We start from the raw sequence: 21,366 nt of genomic DNA, 5'->3' as shown, positions 1-21,366 counted from the left end.
ATGCCCCCCTAGAGTGTCCCTTGGAGTCCCGTCGTCACCCCCTAGTCACGTTCGGAGTCCGCATCCTGGCCTACACCTGCCACTGCTGTCCCGACGCCCCCCGTGCCCCCCTGGCCTTGGTCATGTCCCCCTTGGACCCCCCCAGGGCGGCTCCCTGTCCTGACCCTCATCCAGCGTCCAGCCGGCAGCACATGGCGGGGCCCACGTGCAGGGCGCCTCCTGCTCCTCTGAGGCACACCCTTCCCCACCTTCAGAGCAGCCCCTTCTCAGCCCCACCATCTTATCTGGCCCACTTCCCAGCCTCTCTCCTCTCCATTCCTCCATGAAGGACCCCAGAGTGCAGCCCCGTGAGGCTCTGGGTGCACATTTCAGAGTCCACTGCCAGGCACACGGCAGGTTTTATCTGAGCATACTGATAAATTATTGGCTTGGGTGCACCCTCAGGACGCAGCCTGGGAGCGGGTCAAGAGCTCTAGCCAGCTCCCTGCGTGGACGGCGCCCCTCCCCGCTCTGTGGTCTGACACCCAGCCCCCCACCGCCTGCTGAGCCCCAGCGTTGCCCCCAGGGGGCAGTGGTCTCTGGACCTGGTGGGAGGGCCTGGTCCCTGGCACCTGATTCCCCAAGGGGACCAGCCCTGAACGGTGACTCTGGGGGCCTCTGAGGCAGGGATGAGGACGTAGCAGGCCAATGAGCCCACCCTCCTCCAGTGAGTGTGCCACCAGCCTGAACCCCGGGCCTCGCCTGTCCCTGGGCCTCTGTGAGCGGAGGTGCCCACGGCCAGCAGCACATGTCTTCCTGGAGGCAGAGCTGGGCCTCCGTGGCTGAGGGCAGAGGGCAGCACCAGCTGGGGAGGGTGGCTGGACCGGCTGTGTCGGGATGCTTTTCACTGCACACGGAGTGCGCTGGGATGGGGAGGCAGAGGGTCTGGCCCTCCCAGCTCACTTGCAGCTCAAGGTTGTCTTCCAAGGCAGTGCCCCCCTTCAGGAGTCCCGAGGAACCGGTGGTCAGGATTGAACCCGGCGGGACAGACATTGTACTCTGCAGTTTCCGGGTTTGGGGGCATGGAGGGCCAGGGCCCCATCTCCTTCTGCTGGCCAGCTGCTGCTCTGGCCATCAGAGAGTCCCAAGAGGAAATGGGGGCAGGGGCTGTGGCCGTGCTCTTGGTCTTTGGAGAAGCTCTGTGCTTGAGCCACAGACAGATGGCTGCGCTTGATCTCCCTGGCACCGGAGCGGTGGTCAAGGGCCCTGATGCCGCCAGCAGCCTTGGCCACATAAACGGCTTCTCTGGTGGGCCATCTGAAGCACCCCTGTGCCTGGCCCCAGAACAGCGTGCCTGGTGCTAGTGGTGGGTGAATGGGTAGGCCTGTGCCTCCTGGCAGGAGAAGACCCTAGGACCAGGCCATGGGTAGGGCACCTGCATGGGCAGAGGGATGCCAGGAGCCAGCACGGGAGACCCCACCCATGACAAGGTCATGCGGAGAGGCCTGATGGGCAAGGCGAGTCAGGCGTCAGGGCTTCCCCCTGGGTTTTCCTGAACATCTGCCCCCAAAAACCAGAGCCTGCCTGCCTTACTGTACTGTGCTGTCCACTCTGCTGCCTCTAAAAGCGATCAACTCAGGGCTCCAGTTAGCAGTCCCCTGCATATGAAAAGAATGTCTCGGCTTAAGCCCCTTTGATAGATTTCTAGCTTACCTGACCGGTCGGCCCGGACTTTACAATTTGTGGATTGCTTACAGCCCCCAACCGTGAGAGGCATGAAGCTTAAAACATCTAAAAGATATAGAGCCTTTTAGAGTTAAGAATTAGTTTGGTGAAGAGTTTGTTGAGTTAATGTTTGCCGCCAGCCCTCCATATTCTTTATCTTTTAGGCATCTGAAGGATATTGATCAATGTAATTGGGATATAGAAAAAGGAATACAGTAGTTTTGATGTTAGCAACACTAGACCTTTGAGTTAATTACTTTTCTCTTTGTTATAAATCACTGTACTCCTTTCACTTGTTATAAATTGTTGTATCCTTGCTGTGTAAGAATGTAACTTTATTTAGTGCTTTCTGAGAGTGGCACCAGACTTTGGGAAGATCAACACTAATAAGTCTTCTGGTTGACAAACCCTTATCAGAAAAGGGCCGTAAAATGTTAATTGGCCTTCTGGCCAGAAGATGATATAAATCACCTAAGACTTATGTATACAACTAGGTATGCAGAGAGAAAGCCTGGTCTCGATAAGAGTCAGGGCGGCTGACGCTGCATAATTTTGTATTATCCATTGATCTCTATGTAAAAGCAAGAGTATATAAGGCCTTTCCGGACAATAGAGGAGGGACCAGTCACTGGAAAGACTGGTTTCCCCCGTGTCTTCTTTCCTTACTCTATTTTCTGGCTGAATTCCCATCTGGGGTGTGGAGGCTCGCCATGTCTACTTACTTGCCCCGGCTTTTAAGAGCCACGTGAGAGGGAGCCCAAGGCAGGGCACCCCCTACTATTCAACAGGACGCCGGCGGCCTAACGTAGATGGTGCAAGCTCCTTGTCTTGGAACTTTATTGGTTTTCCACGTAAACCAAGTTATTCAGCCGCTTTTCTCCACTAAACTTTCCTACCACACTATTTCTTCCTAATCTCTCTTTATATTTCTAATTAAGTAAGTTTTTCCTCGCCTACTTCGTCTTCCTTTTGAATTACCCTGGATCCACCGGGGCAGGACCCTGGCAGAGGGGGGTTCCCACCAGCCGCACTGACCGCCGTGTGGGTCCAGGGCCCTGCCGCACTGTGTCACAGGTCGGGGCTGGTGGCCCGGCAGGAAGGTGGGTTTGGCTTGAGGCTCTGCCCTGCCTGAGGCCTGTCTGCCCTCATTCTGCCCAAACAAATCTCCCTGTATGTCCTGGGAGGCTGAGGTGGGGCCTGGTCGCCTGAGGCTGTCAGGAGCAGCCACCCTGCTGCCCTGGCCCAGCACGAGCCCCCAGGGTGGTCTCCTGCCTGGACGTCACAGTGCGGGTTTGTGTTGGTGCTGATCCAGGCACTCGATTCCCCGCCAGGCCCTTTGGCCGCAGTGGAGTGGACACGTCCTAAGACCCATGGAGGTCTGGGTGTGGCAGGGTCCCAGAGCTTCCTCTCAAGCCGTGCTGATGATGCACCTGCTCCTGCAGGTGTTGGCCTAGTGGACGGTCTGCAGGACTCCTTGCCAGGGGCCCTCCCGGCCAGACTGCCTCACCTCTCAGGCAGGATACGGCCGGCTCAGCAGCAGTGGGCAGTGGACGCCGCCTGGTTGACCACAGGATGCAGGCTTCTGTCCACCTACGCCAGTCACGGCAGACCCAGAGCCGCAGGGAGGCAGACGGAGACAGTGGTCACCACCTGCAGCAGGACATCGCTGCCCTCGCTGTGGCCACTGTGGTCGTTCCCCAGACGGCAGCCACAGACGCCGAGGTCGGCAGCTTGGGACGGGGTGGGATGATGTGGAAGCCTCAGCGGGCTCAGGGCCAGGGTGCCCTGCTGGGCGGACTCCACCTGGCCCACAGCGGGAGGCTGCGCAGTCCTCTCCCCTCCCTCCCATCATCCTCTCCCCTCCCCCCACCTCCATCTTCCTCTCCCCTCCCTCCCATCTTCCTCTCCCCTCCCCCTCCATCTTCCTCTCCCCTCCCCCCTTCCTCTCCCCTCCCCCACCTCCATCTTTCTCTCCCCTCCCCCCTCCCTCTCCCCTCCCCCACCTCCATCTTCCTCTCCCCTCCCCCTCCCTCTCCCCTCCCCCACCTCCATCTTTCTCTCCCCCTCCCCCACCTCCATCTTTCTCTCCCCCTCCCCAATTTCAGGTGCCAGCCTTGGGCTCCCACACAACTTGGGTCAGGGTGCCTCCTTCCCTCACCTCAGGGGTTCTGCCAAGGGCCCCTCCAGACTGTAGACCTGTCACCTCCCCTGCCCCGTGGGATGAGGGCCCCCAGCCCTGGAGCAGTGGCACCCTGCCAGGCAGGTTGCCTTTTCTGAGCCTCTTCACCCAAGGCTTCATCAGATCAGCTCAGGACCTTTGTGGCCCACCCCTCCACCCTATTACTCCGTCTGCCCCAGACCACATGACTCCTGGAAGGCCCCTCCTCCTGTGGGCCTGGGTGTGAAGCCCCAAACTCCTCTGGCTGGAAGAGCTGGTCCTGGTCCCTCCTTGAGAACGCCTGACCTCCACCCACTCTCGGGGACCCTCTGAGGGGCCAGACGGGGTCCCAGGCTGGCCCTTGGGGTTCCCGGGTGGCAGGAGAGCAGGAGGGACCTGGGCCTGGGGCAGAGCAGGCTGAACCGTCTGTCTGTCTCTCTGCCCCTCCTCCCGGCTCTGCCCTCGTGCTCTCTGCTCGTGCCCTGGAGGCTCGTTCTGTCTCTCTGCTGATCATCTTCCTCACTCGCGTCCCGTCCCGCCACTGTCTCCGCTCTTTCCTCCACACTACCCACCCCCGTCTCCCACCCCCACTCTCCCGCCCCCCTCCATCCCCCCTCCCGCCCCCACTCTCCCGCCCCCGTCTCCCGCCCCCGCTCTCCACCCCCCTCCACCCCCCTCCCGCCCCCACTCTCCCGCCCCCGTCTCCCGCCCCCGCTCTCCACCCCCCTCCATCCCCCCTCCCGCCCCCACTCTCCCGCCCCCACTCTCCCACCCCCGTCTCCCGCCCCCGCTCTCCACCCCCCTCCATCCCCCCTCCCGCCCCCACTCTCCCGCCCCCACTCTCCCACCCCCGTCTCCCGCCCCCGTTCTCCACCCCCCCTCCATCCCCCCTCCCGCCCCCACTCTCCCGCCCCCACTCTCCCGCCCCCACTCTCCCACCCCCGTCTCCCGCCCCCGCTCTCTTGCTTCCTCCCCATCTGTCTCTCCTTCTCTCCCATCTCTCACTTTTTCTCTGTCCCAGAGACTGTCTCTGCCGATAGCAGCACTTGACACCCAGGCTGAGGCCCTAGGTGGCTCCTGGGACTTCTCCACTTCTGGTCCTTGTAGACATCTGTGTCACGTGCTGACACAGAGGTTAACAGTCCCCCCACCTCTCCCTACACCTGGACTTGGAGCTCAGGACCAGCTGCTCAGACTCAGGCCTGGGCCAGGCCTGGGACCGACAAGGCAGCGGAGGACCAGCCCTCCCTGGTGGCAGCGCCCCAGATAATGGGGAGTGGGCCAGGGTGGGAAGCAGCTGGCAGGGCCCATGGAGAGCCCCCAAGTGGAAAGCCCTAGAAAGCCACCTGGAGGACGCCCCTGGCGCTCCACCTCCCACTACGCGGCCGTGGGTGGCACAGAGCCCCAGGGGAGAGCTTTATTCTGGCCCCTGTGGGGCAGTGGCAGAAGGCTGGCTATCAGAGCCTCAGGCATCTGGCAGACACCCCCCTCCCAGGGCCCCAGGTGTGCCAGGCGGCTCTGGACGCAGCAGGGTCCCTGGGCTTGGCCCCGCTCAGGCCCCAGTCCTCCTGTCCTCATCCTGCCCCTCTTCTGCCCTGGGGGTGGGGGTGGTGCCTCCCCAGGCTCCATGCCCAGGTTGTCCTGCTGAGTTGAGCCTCCTGAGTGTCCACAGCCCACGGCCCACAGCGAGTTCAGGGCAGACTGTGGGGCTGGTCTCTGGTCACTGGTCCCCCCGCAGGGGAGCCCATGGCTCATCTCCTAGGTCAAGGTCACAGTCAGACTGTCCTTGCTCTTGTGGGCCTCGGCTCTGAGGGACGTGGTTGACACAGATGCCTCCTTGAACTCCTTGGCCATGAAGTAGTAGCAGATGGCGTCCAGGCAGCAGTTGGCGTCTGAGAGTCTGCTGGTGATCTGGATGGCCGTCTTAAGGGCACAGGTCTGCAGGCCCAGGGCCACGCGCACGGTCAGCACCACGTGGAAGGGCAGGAAGCAGACCACGAAGACAGCCAGGTTCGCCAGCACCATGCGAGAGGCTTTCCGCGTGGCTTCCGCCTGGCCCGGGTTGGCCTCGGGCCTCTGGGTCAGGGCGGTCACCACCTGCAGAGAGCAGAACACCAGCACAGCCAGCGGCAGGTAGAAGCCCAGCAGTGAGAAGACCTCGGTGGAGGTGTTCCGCCCCGAGCGGACGGCGAAGCAGAAGCCACCGTCCTGCACGTCCAGGAACCAGCGGAGCACCAGGGAGCCGAGGACCACGGCCCAGAGCGCGGCGCACATGGCCGCGGCCCGGCCGGGGGAGCGGAGCCCGCGGGCGCGCAGGGGGTGCCGCACGGCCAGGTAGCGGTCCACGGCGATGGCCATGATCAGGCTGATGCTCATGTACCTGTTGAGCAGGTACACGGCCTGGGAGAGCTGGCAGAGCGGCGTGTCCTTGGAGGCCTCCCTGAAGTGCAGGAAGAAGGGCAGGGCGCAGAGCAGGCAGAGGTCGGCCACGGCCAGGTTGGCCATGTAGACGCGGGCCTCCGTCCACCGCGGCAGGCGCCAGCACAGCACCCAGAGCGCCAGCCCGTTGAGCACCAGGCCGAGCGCCAGGAGCCCGCCCAGGTAGGTGAGCAAGACTCCCTTGACCACTAGGGGCTCCCAGAAGCTGCAGCTGCTGCTGTTCATGATCCTGGGGCTGCAGAGGGGAGCAGGGTGTGAGGTGGGCAGGCCAGCGGGGGAAGCCTGGCCACCCCCACCTCAAGAACCCCACGTCCACCTGCCCAAGGACACCCCAGGAAGCCCCGAGGCACCCTCCAGGCTACCTGTGGGAAACCAAGGCCTTCAGAGGCCTGTGGGCCTGAGATGGCTCGGGGAGCCAGCCCGGGGCTGGACCCAGGTCCCCGTGCCTGAGCCTGCCTCTGCAGGGACCTGCTGGCTGCTGGGCAGAAAGGACAGCGGGAGTGCACGGTCCACCCCCAGCCCCAGCCAGGCCGGCTCCACCTGCTCTCAGACCCCAGGGCCCCCACTCCACCTGCTCTCGGAACAGGGACCCAGGGGTGGCCAGCCTCGCCCCAGGCCAGTGCCATTCTCAGCAGGGGGGCTCAGAGGCGACTGCAAGACAGGGACTGGAGTCCGAAAGCGGGTAGACTGGGCGGCCCGTGGAGCCCCAGGGTGGCTCACTGCCCCGCCACGTCCTCCGCAGACCTGGCTGCAGGAGGCACCCGCGTCTGATGCACTCCTGCACCTCAGCAGGGCAGGCGTCTCCCGACTGGGCCCCTCCTGGCGACTGAGGTCCAGGGCAGCAGGGGCACAGCTCGGCCCTCCAGAGAAGCCCAGCCCCTCTCTCCCTCCTGTGCCGCGTCCTCTTGCTGAGGGGACGGTGGTCGGGCGCTCTGGTTCCCAGCTTCCCTCCCTCCGCCCCTCCCAGAGCCTCCCCAGCTGCCCTCAGCCCACCTAGACTGGCCTGATGCCCCAACAGGTTCAGGAGTCCCCTTGAGTTCCCCGTGGTCAGGGCCGCCCTGTGGTTCTGGCGGCCTTGGGGTGTTGCTGGGTGACCTCCACCCGGTCATCGTCAGAAGCTCCTACATGGCCTCAGCCTCCACACCTCTCACTCCCCTGCACACACTCCATGACAGCCCAGGACTGCCAGGACCAGCTCACCAGGCTGGGGATGGACTTGGTCAGCGGTCTGATGTTCCTGGTGTGGCACCCTGAGCTGGGCGGCACCCAGAGGCGTGGGTGTCAGACGTGTGGGCCCATGGAGCACGCCTGTGTGAGTGGCAGGCACCCTCCGGACCCCCTCCTGCCCCCCACCTTGGTTCCTCTGGCTGGAAGGACCTGGAGGGGTCGGGGGAGAGGCCTTCCTCCCTCCATGAGCCCCGGGCCCCCTGGGGGCTCCCTGACCTTCAGGCGAGTTTGAGAAGGGGGTTCAGTCCATTGGAGGGGGGAGTCTGCTCCCCTGCCCCCGCTCACACACAGGAAGGGAAGAAACATCCAGAGGCGGGGTATCAGGCTCACGGGTGCCGGGGGTGGCAGCGGGGCACTCATTTCCCGAGACACAGCCCCCTGGGAGCGTCCAGGCCACAGTCCATTAGGGGAGCTAGCGCCCAGACCGCAGCAAGTGGGAGCGGAAATACTCCACCCAATTATCCCGGTGAATCCCTTCTGAATTTTAAGTGCCCATTTGCCAGCAATTCAAGTTTCACGAACGCTTCCACTGTGTGCGAAGCCTCTCTCCTCGTGTTTGAAGGATTCTGCTTGTTCACTCCTTGTTTTGTGGCCCCAGGCCCACACAGGCAGGCTCCCCAGACTCCAGAACCCAATGGGGCAACTGCTGAGGGTCCTCCCTGCCTGCCTGCCTGCCCCCGGCCCAGAGCCCCCAAGCCTGCTGGGAGCACCGGGTGATCCTGCCACACGCGCGCCTCCGGGCCGTCTCCCCACCTGCCCCTGGCTCCTCTGGGCAGCGAGGCCCGCAGCAGCGGACGGTCACCCGGACGCTGCCTGGCACAGCAGGGGGAGGCAGGCCTGCCCCTCACGGGATGCCCTGCACCCGACGGCTGTCTCGGGGCTGTGTCCTGCTCCACACTTGTAGGCGTGTTAACTTTCAGTCCAGCCTCGTGTGGCGCAATGTTTGGAGAAAGTGAAAGTGAAAGTGAAGTCACTCAGTCGTGCCCGACTCTTTGCGACCCCGTGGACAGTAGCCTGCACCAAGCTCCTCCGTCCATGGGATTTTCAAGGCAAGAGTACTGGAGCGGGTTGCCACTTCTTTCTCCAGGGAACCTTCCCAACCCAGGGATCAAACCCAGGTCTCTCACAGTCTGAGCCACCAGGGAAGTCCAACGTTTGGAGAGAGCAAGTTAAAAAATCTAGCTGCCATCTTTACGTTCCCCCCTTTATAATGACTGCTAACCGTCAGGCAGAAGGACGTCAACTCCGCAAGATTATCAGGGTGCACGCGAGGCCCCTGCTCATGGGGCCTCTCCCCTGGGGTGGAAAAGGTTTGAGGGGTCAAGTCCCAAGGTCCAGCTCAAACAGCATCGGGTCCCCAGAAGCCATGGCAACCCACTCAGGTCCTGCCTACCCCAGGCGAGGGTGCGGGGCCCCAGGGCAGGGCTGGGGGGTGGCCGGGGCTCGGAGCGCTCAGCTGTGGGGGCACCGCCACTTCCTGCTGGGGGAGGCGGCCCGGGGAGGGGGGCAGCAGCCCAGAGGCTTCACTTCCTGCTCCCACAGCGGTGGCGGGTCAGTCCACTCCCCCAGCGGGGTGGAGGCCACCTTCGCTGCGGCGCTGAGGTGCCTTTGTGGCCCTAAGTGGGGTCTGGGGCAGAGAGTGGAGTGCTGACCCCCGTTGTCCAGGCACCGTAGAGACCTCTGGAGCTGGGACCCCAACTTAGAAATAGCCCAGGACCCGGGACGAGTTTCACAAAGCCGCGTTCGCTGTGCTAGGGGCCCCCCTCAGATCTTCCCTTCTAGCTTCAGACACTGGTCTAAGCCCACGAGAGACTTCAGAGACTCGAGTAAGGGGGGACCAGGCCCCAGGAGTCACCCTAAGACCCTCTGCATTGCTGCCCATGAGTGACGTCCCGGTGCCAGACCGTCAGCCCCCACAGGGCTCCTCCTACGGGTTACCTGCCGAGGTTCAGAACCCCGGCACAGCCTTCACCTGCTGAGACACCCCCTCCCCCTCGGAGACCCCCTCACCCTCACCCTCGGAGACCCCGTCACGGCCCTCACCCCTCTGAGACCCCATCACAGCCTTCCCCCTCTGAGACCCCCGCACCCTCACCCCTGAGACCCCGTCACTCTCACCCTCTGAGACCCCCTCACCTTCACTCCTGAGACCCCCTCACCCTCTGAGATCCAGTCACCCTCAAACCTCTGAGACCCCGTCACGGCCCTCAGCCCTGAGACCCCTTCTGAGACCCCCTCACCCTCACTCCTGAGACCCCCTCACCCTCACTCCTGAGACCCCCTCAGCCTCACTCCTGAGACCCCCTCACCCTCACTCCTGAGACCCCCCCACCCTCAAACCTCTGAGACCCCGTCACGGCCCTCACCCCTGAGACCCCTTCTGAGACCCCCTCACCCTCACTCCTGAGACCCCCCCACCCTCAAACCTCTGAGACCCCGTCACGGGCCTCACCCCCTGAGACCCCGTCACGGGCCTCACCCTCTAAGACCCCCGGCCCCCGCGGGCACTGACCGGACTCACTGGTTCCCTCCTGAGCTGCTGACGCCTTGACAGGTCCTGCCGAAGGGCTGGTAGGGAAGCAGGGCCGGGTGAGCCGGGCCCCCACGCTGTCCCGACCGCACCCCTCCTTAACGCCGGCAGGCAGAGGGCGGGCTCACAACAGTGACAGTGTGCGGGGCTCCCCGCTGCCCTTGCTGGCCCAGACCGGGGCTGCCTGGGGGATTCCTGGGAGAGGAAGTGGGGTGCCAGCGGCCGCCTCTGTTGACGCCCAGAGAAGCAGCGGTCTTCCTGGAGACAGCGGAGGCGGAGGTCGCGACCTCCCGTGGTGCAGAGACACCTTCCCCTCATCTCCCGGGCGGGGACCCCGTGTCTGTGGTCAGTACCCGACCCACCCCCGCGTCCTGGCAGGAAGGCCCTGCACCTCCGCACGCACGGCAGCACAGCACAGCCCACTCCGGGTGGGTTTCCTGCCGCTCTGCTCCAACCCCCGCGCCCCTCCACCAGCTAGCCTCTCACCGCCCCTCCTCGGAAGCCGGCCTTGCAGACCACCCCCTCCCCTTCTAGAATGTTCTCTCCTGTTCCCTCCTCTCTGAGCTCAGGGCCCCAGACCCTGCTCACAGGGACCACTCTGCCCTCCCCCAACACCCGAGGGCAGCGCCCTGTCCGCTAGGCTTGGGCTGTCTGCCCCTGACCTCAGCACCTCTCCCTGCATGGCCTGTGAGGGGCTGGGGCGAGTTCGACCCCACCCTGCCCGTTTCCACAGGCAGAACCTGGGGCTCCACGAAGGGGACTGGCTGGCCTCCTGACTCGGGAACCAGGGACCCTGCCCGGAGGAGGGGACTGGGCTCACCCTGCAGACCAGGCTGGAGGGTCCCACTGTCGGCCCCTCCCCTGCCGTCCCTCCTCTCCGACCATCCCCTCCCCACCAGCTCCCAGCCTCTGCAGCCCTCTGCGCCCCTCTGCAACCTGGCGTTCAGCCACAGACCTTCTCCTGAATTTTCCCCGTGTCCTTGTCCCGGCCTGTGGCTGGGACCCCTCCTGCTCCTGCAGAGAGCAGGGCCTCACAAGTCCCATTCACGGGTCAGCAGGGCCCAATGGGAGAATCAGCCGGGTGGCCAGCACCCGGCGACAAGCAGAGTCTTGGCCCAAAGCAGGCGCATGTAAACATGAGTGGCCGCGGCCTGGAGTAGGGTGCAGCCCCCCCGCCTCCCCACCCCACAGCCCTTCCCTCTACTGGCCCTGCAGCCGACTCACCATCCCCCCACCAGAGGGAGGGCAGGGCTGGGTCCTTTCCTCCAGGTCCATTGGGTTCCCGGGGGTCCAAGAGGGCTGGCCCCACCAAGCCGGCTTCAGAGTCCAGAGCAGACCCATCCCCGCTGCCGGGCGGGCTCAGAGCCCTAAGGCGCCCTCTGCAGAGCAGGGCGGGCAGGGCCCGCAGCCCCGTTACTGCTCCAAGCTCAGGCTCAGACAAGGCTCCGTCTCCGAGGCCCCCCACCCTCACTGCTCAGCGCCCCTGGCCCCAGCGCCCGCCTCTCCTGCTTCACACCTGCCCAAGAGCTCGCGTGGCAGCCTGTTGGGGGGTCAGGTTTCCAAGTGTGGGACTGAAGGCAGGGGGCTCCTCCTGCTCCGGGGTCCTGGCCCTTCACCCCTCAGAATAGTTGGAGTTTGAGAGAAAAGACCACTGGCAACGCTGCAGCAGGGGGACACACTCCTGAGATTGGATGTTGGCATCCCTGCCCTGTCCAGATGAACCTCTTCTAGGGAAGTGCCCAGAAGGTGGAGTCGCTCCCTAGGAGGCTGCTGGGTGTGCCCAGGGCCCCCATCCCCATCCCTACCCTTGCCCCTGGGAACCCCGCTGCCTCCGGGACCCCCTGTCCTCCACCACCCCCAACCCCGGCATCATCACCTGGGGTGGGAGTGATGTCCCCGCCATCGGGAGCCAGGAGTGGGGGACTCAGGACTGGCCCAGAACGAGGGCAAAGGACCCTGAGGACATGCAGGTGGGATGTCACGAGCCGCTCAGTGTGGCCACTGGCCGAGGGCCTTGACCCCCCAGCGGTCCTCCCCAGGGCTCTGTGACTCTGTGCCCACTCTGGCCTGGCTCTACACTGGTCTGCCCCCTTCCATGCCCACCCTAGCCGTGGGCGCCTCACTCGTGGGCACGGCTGGCAGGGCGTTGGGGAGATGGCCCAGGGAGACACACCCGGCACAGGGGAGCCTGCACTCACCTCGTGGGGTTCACGGAGGGCCGGTCAGGACCGGGAGGCTTCCAGAAGGAGGCAGCCCTGAAGCCGGACCTGGGAGGTGGGCGGAGCGGAGTGGGGAGGGGCTTCCTGCAAGATGGAAGGGCGGGAGCCGCGGTGCCTCGGCGCTGGAAGGGGAGGCTAGAGGCGGGGCGGGCCGGCCTCGCTTTCACAATCTGGGCGCTGCCGGGCGCGGGGTGGGGGTGGGGGGAGCAGCGCTGTCCGCGGGGAGACGTGGCCGCTGCTGCGGGCGCAGGGGCTCCCTCACCGCCCACCTCAGCCTGAGGCAAAGGAGCGCTGGTCCTACCAGCCGCCGTGGTCTAACTGCTGCTTCCATCTTCCTGGACCTTGCCTTGTCTCCGGTGTATTGCTCGGGAGGCCAGTTTACCCTGATTGCTGACCGCGGGCCCTTAGATGAGGGGGTGGGGGCAGCACCTCACTTGCCTCGCCCAGCGCCAGCCCTGCCCCAGGCACCTCGGGGAGGGGGCCGAGGGCACCCCGGGGGCCGGCCTCTGGGCCTTAGGCTCAGCCTTCTGTCGCTGCCAGCACTTTCTGTTCCCCTCTTCTCAAAACTCGGCTGGGAAACAACCCCCCGCCCCCACCACTGGTCTGGCCCCAAGCCGGCCTGGGGCCTGTTATTTGCACGCTGCCACTGTAGTGGGCAAGGCAGGGGTGACTACGGGACACCACACGGGGGGCACAGGAGGAAGGGGGGACACCCGTGGAAGCTGCCAGGGAAGGGGACGCTGCCGGGGGAGGGGGGGAGAGGGGTGGGCCTACAGCTCCTCCCACCACCAGCCTCAAACTCCCCCGAAGCCGGGCCCGCCCCTCACCCCGACTCACCCCTCACCCCTGGGGACCATCCTCACCCCAGGCTCACCCCTCACCCCTGGGGACCATCCTCACCCCAGGCTCATCGCTCACCCCTGAGACCATCCTCACCTCAGCCCGGGCTCACCCCTCACCCCTGGGACCATCCTCACCTCAGCCCGGGCTCACCCCTCACCCCTGGGACCATCTTCACCCCACCCCGGGCTCACCCCTCACCCCTGGGACCATCCTCACCCCAGGCTCACCCCTCAACCCTGGGACCATCCTCACCCCAGGCTCACCTCTCACCCCTGGGGACCATCCTCACCCCAGGCTCACCCCTCACCCCTGAGACCATCCTCACCTCAGCCTGGGCTCACCCCTCACCCCTGGGGACCATCCTCACCCCAGGCTCACCCCTCACCCCTGGGACCATCCTCACCTCAGCCTGGGCTCACCCCTCACCCCTGGGACCATCCTCACCCCACCCCGGGCTCACCCCTCACCCCTGGGACCATCCTCACCCCACCCCAGGATCACCCCTCACCCCTGGGACCATCCTCACCCCACCCCGGGCTCACCCCTCACCCCTGGGACCATCCTCACCCCACCCCGGGCTCACCCCTCACCCCTGGGACCATCCTCACTCCACCCCAGGCTCACCCCTCACCCCTGGGACCATCCTCACCCCACCCCAGGCTCACCCCTCACCCCTGGGACCATCCTCACCCCAGGCTCACCCCTCACCCCTGGGACCATCCTCACCTCAGCCTGGGCTCACCCCTCACCCCTGGGGACCATCCTCACTCCACCCCAGGCTCACCCCTCACCCCTGGGACCATCCTCACCCCACCCCAGGCTCACCCCTCACCCCTGGGACCATCCTCACCCCAGGCTCACCCCTCACCCCTGGGACCATCCTCACCTCAGCCTGGGCTCACCCCTCACCCCTGGGACCATCCTCACCCCACCCCGGGCTCACCCCTCACCCCTGGGGCCATCCTCACCCCAGGCTCACCCCTCACCCCTGGGGACCATCCTCACCCCAGGCTCACCCCTCACCCCTGGGGACCATCCTCACCCCAGGCTCACCTCTCACCCCTGGGGACCATCCTCACCCTGGGCTCACCCCTCACCCCTGGGGACCATCCTCACCCCAGGCTCACCCCTCACCCCTGGGGACCATCCTCACCCCACCCCGGGCTCACCCCTCACCCCTGGGGACCATCCTCACCCCACCCCAGGCTCACCCCTCACCCCTGGGACAATCCTCACCCCACCCCGGGCTCACCCCTCACCCCTGGGGACCATCCTCACCCCACCCCGGGCTCACCCCTCACCCCTGGGACCATCCTCACCCCACCCCAGGCTCACCCCTCACCCCTGGGACCATCCTCACCCCAGGTTCACCCCTCACCCCTGGGACCATCCTCACCCCAGGTTCACCCCTCACCCCTGGGACCATCCTCACCCCACCCCAGGCTCACCGCTCACCCCTGGGACCATCCTCACCCCACCCTGGGCTCACCCCTCACCCCTGGGACCATCCTCACTCCACCCCAGGCTCACCCCTCACCCCTGGGACCATCCTCACCTCAGGCTCACCCCTCAACCCTGGGACCATCCTCACCCCAGGCTCACCTCTCACCCCTGGGGACCATCCTCACCCCAGGCTCACCTTTCACCCCTGGGACCATCCTCATCCCACCCCAGGCTCACCCCTCACCCCTGGGACCATCCTCACCCCGGGCTCACCCCTCACCCCTGGGACCATCCTCACCCCAGGCTCACCCCTCACCCCTGGGACCATCCTCACTCCACCCCAGGCTCACCCCTCACCCCTGGGACCATCCTCACCCCACCCTGGGCTCACCCCTCACCCCTGGGACCATCCTCACCCCACCCCAGGCTCACCGCTCACCCCTGGGACCATCCTCACCCCACCCTGGGCTCACCCCTCACCCCTGGGACCATCCTCACCCCAGGCTCACCCCTCACCCCTGGGGACCATCCTCACCCCACCCTGGGCTCACCCCTCACCCCTGGGACCATCCTCACTCCACCCCAGGCTCACCCTTCACCCCTGGGGACCATCCTCACCCCACCCCGGGCTCACCCCTCACCCCTGGGACCATCCTCACCTCAGGCTCACCCCTCAACCCTGGGACCATCCTCACCCCAGGCTCACCTCTCACCCCTGGGGACCATCCTCACCCCAGGCTCACCTTTCACCCCTGGGACCATCCTCACCCCACCCCGGGCTCACCCCTCACCCCGGGACCATCCTTACCCCACCCCAGGCTGACTCCTCACCCCACCCCAGGCTCACCCCTGGGACCATCCTCACCCCAGGCTCACCGCTCACTCCTGGGGACCATCCTCACCCCATCTCACAGGAAAATGAGGCCCCATCTTGAGGAAACAGCCTTGAACTCCACCCCAGACCTGAAGACCGCAGGCGCTGTTCAACTGGCTGGCTGTTCCTCCCTCGCCCAACGCTGCCCAGAGGCCCTGGGCTCAGGCGTCACCTGAGCCGCCAGACCGGCCTCAGGGCCTGAGGAAGACAGGAGAGCAGGGGCACTGCGCCCTTCCTGGCCAGGCTGCCCGCTCGTCCCTCCTCCCTGGTCCCCCCACGGCGACCGCTGCACCTCCAGGCGCGTCTCTCTGGGGATCTGGGCCACCCATTGGCTGTTTCTTCCTGGACTCGCACCCTCCATCTTCCTGCAGGCCGGTCCCTCATGAAGGGGCAGTTGGAGGAGCCGAGCTCTGCCCGCAGCCCCCCGAGGGACCCCGCAGGCCTGGACTGTCGAGAGCCACCTGGGGCCGGCGTCCTCTGTGCGTGAACGGCGGGGACTGGCCAGTGTGGGCAGGGCCGGGGGCCAGCTCCTGTCCTCGGGCTCATCACCACGCCTTGGCTGGTCCTGCCTGCTGGACGCTCACTCCCGAGTCACCGGCTGAGGTGACACAGGGGACGGGGCTTTGCCGTAAGGCCAGGCGGCCTCGGTCCTCGTGGGGCAGGCACACTGGAAGTCTCTGTACGAGACCCCCTATTTCGACATACAGTTGAACTTTTCCACAAAACAAGTTTATAGAAATGGAGAAGCGATGTGCAGCGGGGAAGGGCCTGCAGCGGGTGGGCGGTGAACTGGCCCCTCAGCCCCGGGACGTGGCTGCCTGGGTGCAGCTCTTTGGCATGAGACGCCCTCCACTCGAGACTTGTCCTGTGCGAGGCTCACCCTGCCGCCTCCGCAGGCCCTTGGATGTGACCTGTGACTCATCACGCACTGACCACCGGTCTATCAGACAGGGTCCTGCCGCGGAAGTGGCTGAGGGGCAGGGAGAGCCAAGGCCCCGACCCGACCCGCGGGGGTGGAGGGCAGGGGACGCCGCACACAGCCCCCGCCGCTCTGCCACCCGCCTCCTCGGTGAGAAGCGCAGGGCGCCAGGGACCCCGCCTCCCACCCTGCCCCCACCGGCTCGGGCAGGGACCCCCACGCCGGCTCCAGGGGCCCCCCAGGAACCCTGCAGCCCCTGCAGCGCTGCCTCTGCCGCTCCAGGAAGCGCTCCGTGGCCCGAGACCTGGCTGCTCACCCGCCCGCGCCCCGGTGTCCGTCGCTCAGCACCTGTGGCTGAGCGGGGAGCGGGCTGGTGGCCGGAGAGCAGGGCTTGGCTGTGCCCGGGGTGGGGGACAGGCCCCCTGCTGTCCCCACAGGCTCCTGCTCTCACTTCAGGGGTGGAGTCTGGGGGACACAGCCAGGCCCAGGGGCGCAGTCGGGCTCGAGAAGGCCACACTGCCCGCCCACCTGTGGCCTCTGGCTTGCACTGCCCCCTGGGCCCTCCTGCCGGTGAGCCCACAAGGGATGGGTGCTGAGGGGCCCAGGGATGACCGCTCTGTTTCCAGAAAGGAGCCGGCTCACCCGGGCAGCGGAGCCCGTGGTCCTCTGGTCAGATGACCAGCACACCAGATGCCCTCCAGGCTCTGGACTGCCGCTCCGTCTGTGACTACCGCTTAGGCCAGGGGCCTGGTGGCCAAAGGGCACATGGCCAGGGCGCATACTCCCACTCCGGCACCCAGGGTGGGCAGCTCTGCTGTCCGGCCCTCACGGTGCCCCTGAGCTCTCACCACACACTTCCCTGTGGCCCCCCAAACCCCTCGTGCTCTCAGACAGACCCCCTCAGCCCTACTGCCCTCTGCAGCCCCTTCCACAGCCCTTTGCCCTGGGACCCCAGGGTGCCCAACAGAGGCCCAGCCAGGCATGGCCAGTCCTTTCCGAGCTGGGGGACTTGCCCCAGGAAGAGAAACTGCATAGCTGGGGCCCCTGAGGGGTTGTGAGGGACCCCTGAGGTGTTGTGGGGTTCTGCCAGCCTGGCCTGGCTGCCCCCAGGGTCACCTCTGGGTCCCCCTTGGGGAGTAGTTGGGCCTGAGGGGTGGACCTGTCATTCTGGCCCACAGAATCGGACCCACGGGCCGGGCAGCGGGGCCTCGGGCTTCCCAGCGCCTGGTCCTGACACCCCATCCAGCCAACAGTAGCATTACTCAGGGACCAGGGCCGGGGGCAGCTCCCCTCCTGCAACCCCACCTCAGACACCACGGGCAGGCAGACCCCAGGATGGGGACGCGTGAGCACCACCCTGCCTCCCTGGCCTGGCTGGGCTGAGGGCAGGGGTGCCTGGCGGCTCATGGGGCCTCCTCCAGGGTGGCTGCCAGGCTGCCCACTCTGCCTCCTGCTCTGAACCCTGGGACCCACCCCCCGCCCCCCACAGCGGTGAGGAGCTGGTACAGCTGGCCACAGGTTCCTGCCTCCCCCAGGGCCTCCTTCCCCTTTCTCTGCCTGGGGATTGTCTGCCTGGAAGGACCACTGCCCCACACCAGCCCTCCTCCTGGGGACACCGCCTCCCTGTGGCCTCCGGCCATCAGCGCCTGCCTGGTCTCGGGCCTCCCTTCCCAGCAGAGATGGCCATCTGGGCCCGCCCCATCCAGGCAGCTCCTGCCCACACTCTCTGCCCCTCTTTCTCTCCAGGGACCCACACCCTGTTGGGGCCCCTGCAGCCCGACAGCAGCTCCAGGCGCTGTTCCCTGGTGGCAACCTCAGGCTGGGGAGTCTGGTGGGCAGAGAGCAGATGTGTGCCTCATGCACGTCATCTTCGCCTTGAAGTCAGCACCCAGGTTCAGAGCACCCTGGGGCTCTGTCTCTCCACAAAGGGGTCCTCCGCCCCCAACCCCAAGGGCAGGCAGCCTCCAGCTCAGGCTGGTACGAGCCAGTCTGTCTAGGGGGAGCCCAACTTGATCAGCACCCCAGTGACGCTGAGGCAGGAGGCCCTCTGGAGGGTGGGCAAGATGCCGACCGGTAATGCGACGGCTGGACGGTTCACAGAGAAGGAGACGGAAATTGTTCGAAAGAGGGCACCCAGCGTACAGGGCACGGCAGCCCCGTCTCCCGTCAGGTGGGCCAGAGCCAAGTCTGATAACCATCCGTGGGGGGAGGACACCCTTGGACACTCTCCTCTGACTTCTAACCCCCTGGAGGGGCACCGGGCAGCATCCAGCTGGGCCCTTTGACCTTGTAACCCCACCTCTGGGAATCTCCTCCACAGATGGACGGCGGACTTAGGGAGAGGGTGTGGGAGAGGCTGATCTGTGGGGCTGTGGAGCAGCAACAGCCTGGACCCTGCTCAGACAGCTGTCCACGGGCCCGGGTGGCGTGGAGTCTGTCCCTTCCCCGCCATGCAGAACTGGGCAGTTGCAAAAAGCGAAGAGAAATGTCTTTGACCATACACGAGCGTATGCTCATCTCCAGGATATACAGTTAAGTGAGGTGTTGATGCTCATGTATTTATGTAGGAGCAGAAGGCTATATTTTTTACAAATGGAAGAATAAGCCATAACATTTTGTTTAAAATTAAATTGCTACCTATAGGGACTAGGGAGAAGAGAGGTGAAGGGAGAGAGAGATCGAAACTGGACTTTGGAGAATATACTTTCATTTTAGATTTGGCTTTGGAACCAGGTAAATATTTATGCAATTACTAAATTAAATTACATTATATTTTAAAAGGGATTCTTGAACTTGAAAGCAAGGTGAAGACAATAAATTTACAAGATCAGTTGGTAGCATAACCCTACCAAATTCTTCCAAGCGATTTTAAAATCCAGTATTTCGATTGTGTATCCTTACAGCCTGACGACAAAGAGAATGGCCAAAATGTTCCATTGTGCGTAATCACCTTCCAAATATTTTAAAAACACTGTCTTGCCTGTACGTCTGTGTAACTGAATGATTTTTGTAAAAGTGCATCTTCATTTATTTTCAGTAACCATGTTGTTGACAGTAGTGTGAGGTCTTTATTTTGAGACTGTTGTGCTGTGGGATAAAGCAAGTGAATAACTGTGTCGGGCATTGTTGAGACTTCTGCTGTAGGATAACGTGTATCAGCAATAAAACTTAGCAAAAATGAAGCAGACCTGGGGCTTCCCTTGGTGGCCTAGTGGTAGACAGTCTGCCTGGCAGTGCAGGAGATGCGGGTTCGATCCCTGGTGTGGGAGGATCCCAGGTGCCTCGGAACAACCGAGCCTGTGTGCCGCGGCCATCGAGCTGATCTCTGGAGCCGGAGCCACAGCTCCTGCAGCCTGTGCGGCCCAGAGCCCGTGCCCTGCAGGAATGAACCCTTGCACCAAGGAGCACTGACTCCATCCTGGAGGGCCCGTGCTCTGCATAAATGAACCGTTGCAACAAGGAGCCCTCGCTCCATCCTGGAGAATAGACCGCTCGCCACAGCTAGAGAAAAGCCTGCGCAGCTATGAGGACCCAGGACAGCGGAAAACAAACAAGGAAACAGAAACCTACTCGGAAAAGAAAGGAAGCCAGCAGACCTGAGTCTGCGAGGAGGGCATCAGTTTGTACTCGTGCTGGGTCTTATCTTAAAGATGAAGCGTATTTGTTCTGACTGCTGATAAGGCTTAGAAACCAACTTGCCTAACAGCCAGATTGTGGTCTCTGGCTAGCATTTCTCATGAAGAGGAAGGAGGCCTGCAGAGAGAAGTAGATGCTTTTAGGTCTGGGTTGGGGAACATTTGAGATGCACCCAGAATGGCTTTTCATACCAGAGAGCAAAGCAGATCAAGATGGTCACCAACACCAAAGGGACTCGAGAGCCACAGCAAGCTCACTCCCAGTGACCAGAGGCAGGGCCGTCTAACACCCACAAGGAGAGCAGTTTTCAGCAGGTTGGAGCACAGTGTTCACACTCATGAATTTTCAGCTATACTTAGAAAAAGAAAGTTGCTTCATGAAGTGGTCCCGCCAAACCCCCCAAATCACACCTGAACCTGATCTAAGCTCTGGAGTTGGTCACCAGTGGCAGGAGCTGCGGCGGGCACAGAACACAGCTGGTGGCACCCCAGGGGTGCTCACGGTGCCCGGGGCTGGGGGCCGCTCTACACCGCCCAGCCCTGAAGAAAAGCGTCAGTGGGGAGGTGAAGGGGGCTGGGGGAGGGCGGGCTGGGAGTCTGGGGTTAGCAGAGGTAAGCAAGGTCTTCCTGTGGGACAGGGAACTACTTTTGGTATTCTGTGATGAGCCATAATGGAAAAGACTATGCCAGAGTCTGTATACAGACATATATATGTGCACACACACATACTGGGAATGACTGAGGGCAGGAGGAGAAGGGGGCAACAGAGGGCAAGATGGTTGGATGACATCACCCACTCAATGGACATGAGTTTGAAACTCTGGGAGCTGGTGATGGACAGGGAAGCCTGGCATGCTGCGGTCCAGGGATTGCAAAGAGTAGGCCATGACTTAGTGACTGAACAACATGTGTGCATATGTGTACACGTATGACTGCATCACTTTCTGTGCAGCAGAAATTAACACACATTGTAACCAAGTGTGAGAAAAAAGAAGTGAAAATGTTAGTCTCTCGGTCGTGTGTGAACCCTTCACGACCTCATGGACTGTTGCTCACCAGGCTCCTCTGTCCGTAGGATTCTCCAGGCAAGAATACTGGAGTGGGTACCCATGCCCTTCTCCAGGGGATCTTCCTGATCCAGAGACCAAACCTGGGTGTCCTGCACTGCAGGCGGATTCTTAACCGTCTAAGACATCAGGGAAGCCCAAACTACACTTCTATTTGTTTAAAAAAGGGGAGGTGAAGAGATGAGGCACGCTTGGCGGTGCGCCCATCGGGAGGGGACGTGGACTCTGGGCCTGCCGAACTGCTGGTGGCCAGGCAGTCAGGATGCAGAGTGGAGCGCCTTGTTCGCAGTGCAGCTTACCCACTCAGT

At 63.8% G+C, this 21,366-nt stretch overlaps 1 protein-coding gene across 1 annotated transcript; it reads right to left on the bottom strand.

Annotated features, from left to right (window-relative positions):
* Positions 1-5,620: 5,620 nt before the first annotated feature.
* On the bottom strand, positions 5,621-6,526 carry GPR35 (G protein-coupled receptor 35). Its single transcript, XM_068962038.1, has one exon. The coding sequence runs from the start codon at positions 6,524-6,526 to the stop codon at positions 5,621-5,623; it is 906 nt and encodes a 301-aa protein (XP_068818139.1).
* Between the last annotated feature and the right edge of the window lie 14,840 nt (positions 6,527-21,366).

Source organism: Capricornis sumatraensis, chromosome 2 (assembly GCF_032405125.1).
Source record: "Capricornis sumatraensis isolate serow.1 chromosome 2, serow.2, whole genome shotgun sequence".
NCBI classification, from domain to species: domain Eukaryota; kingdom Metazoa; phylum Chordata; class Mammalia; order Artiodactyla; family Bovidae; genus Capricornis; species Capricornis sumatraensis.
Note: the sequence above shows the minus strand (reverse complement) of the source record. Positions and strands in the feature narration are given on the sequence as shown.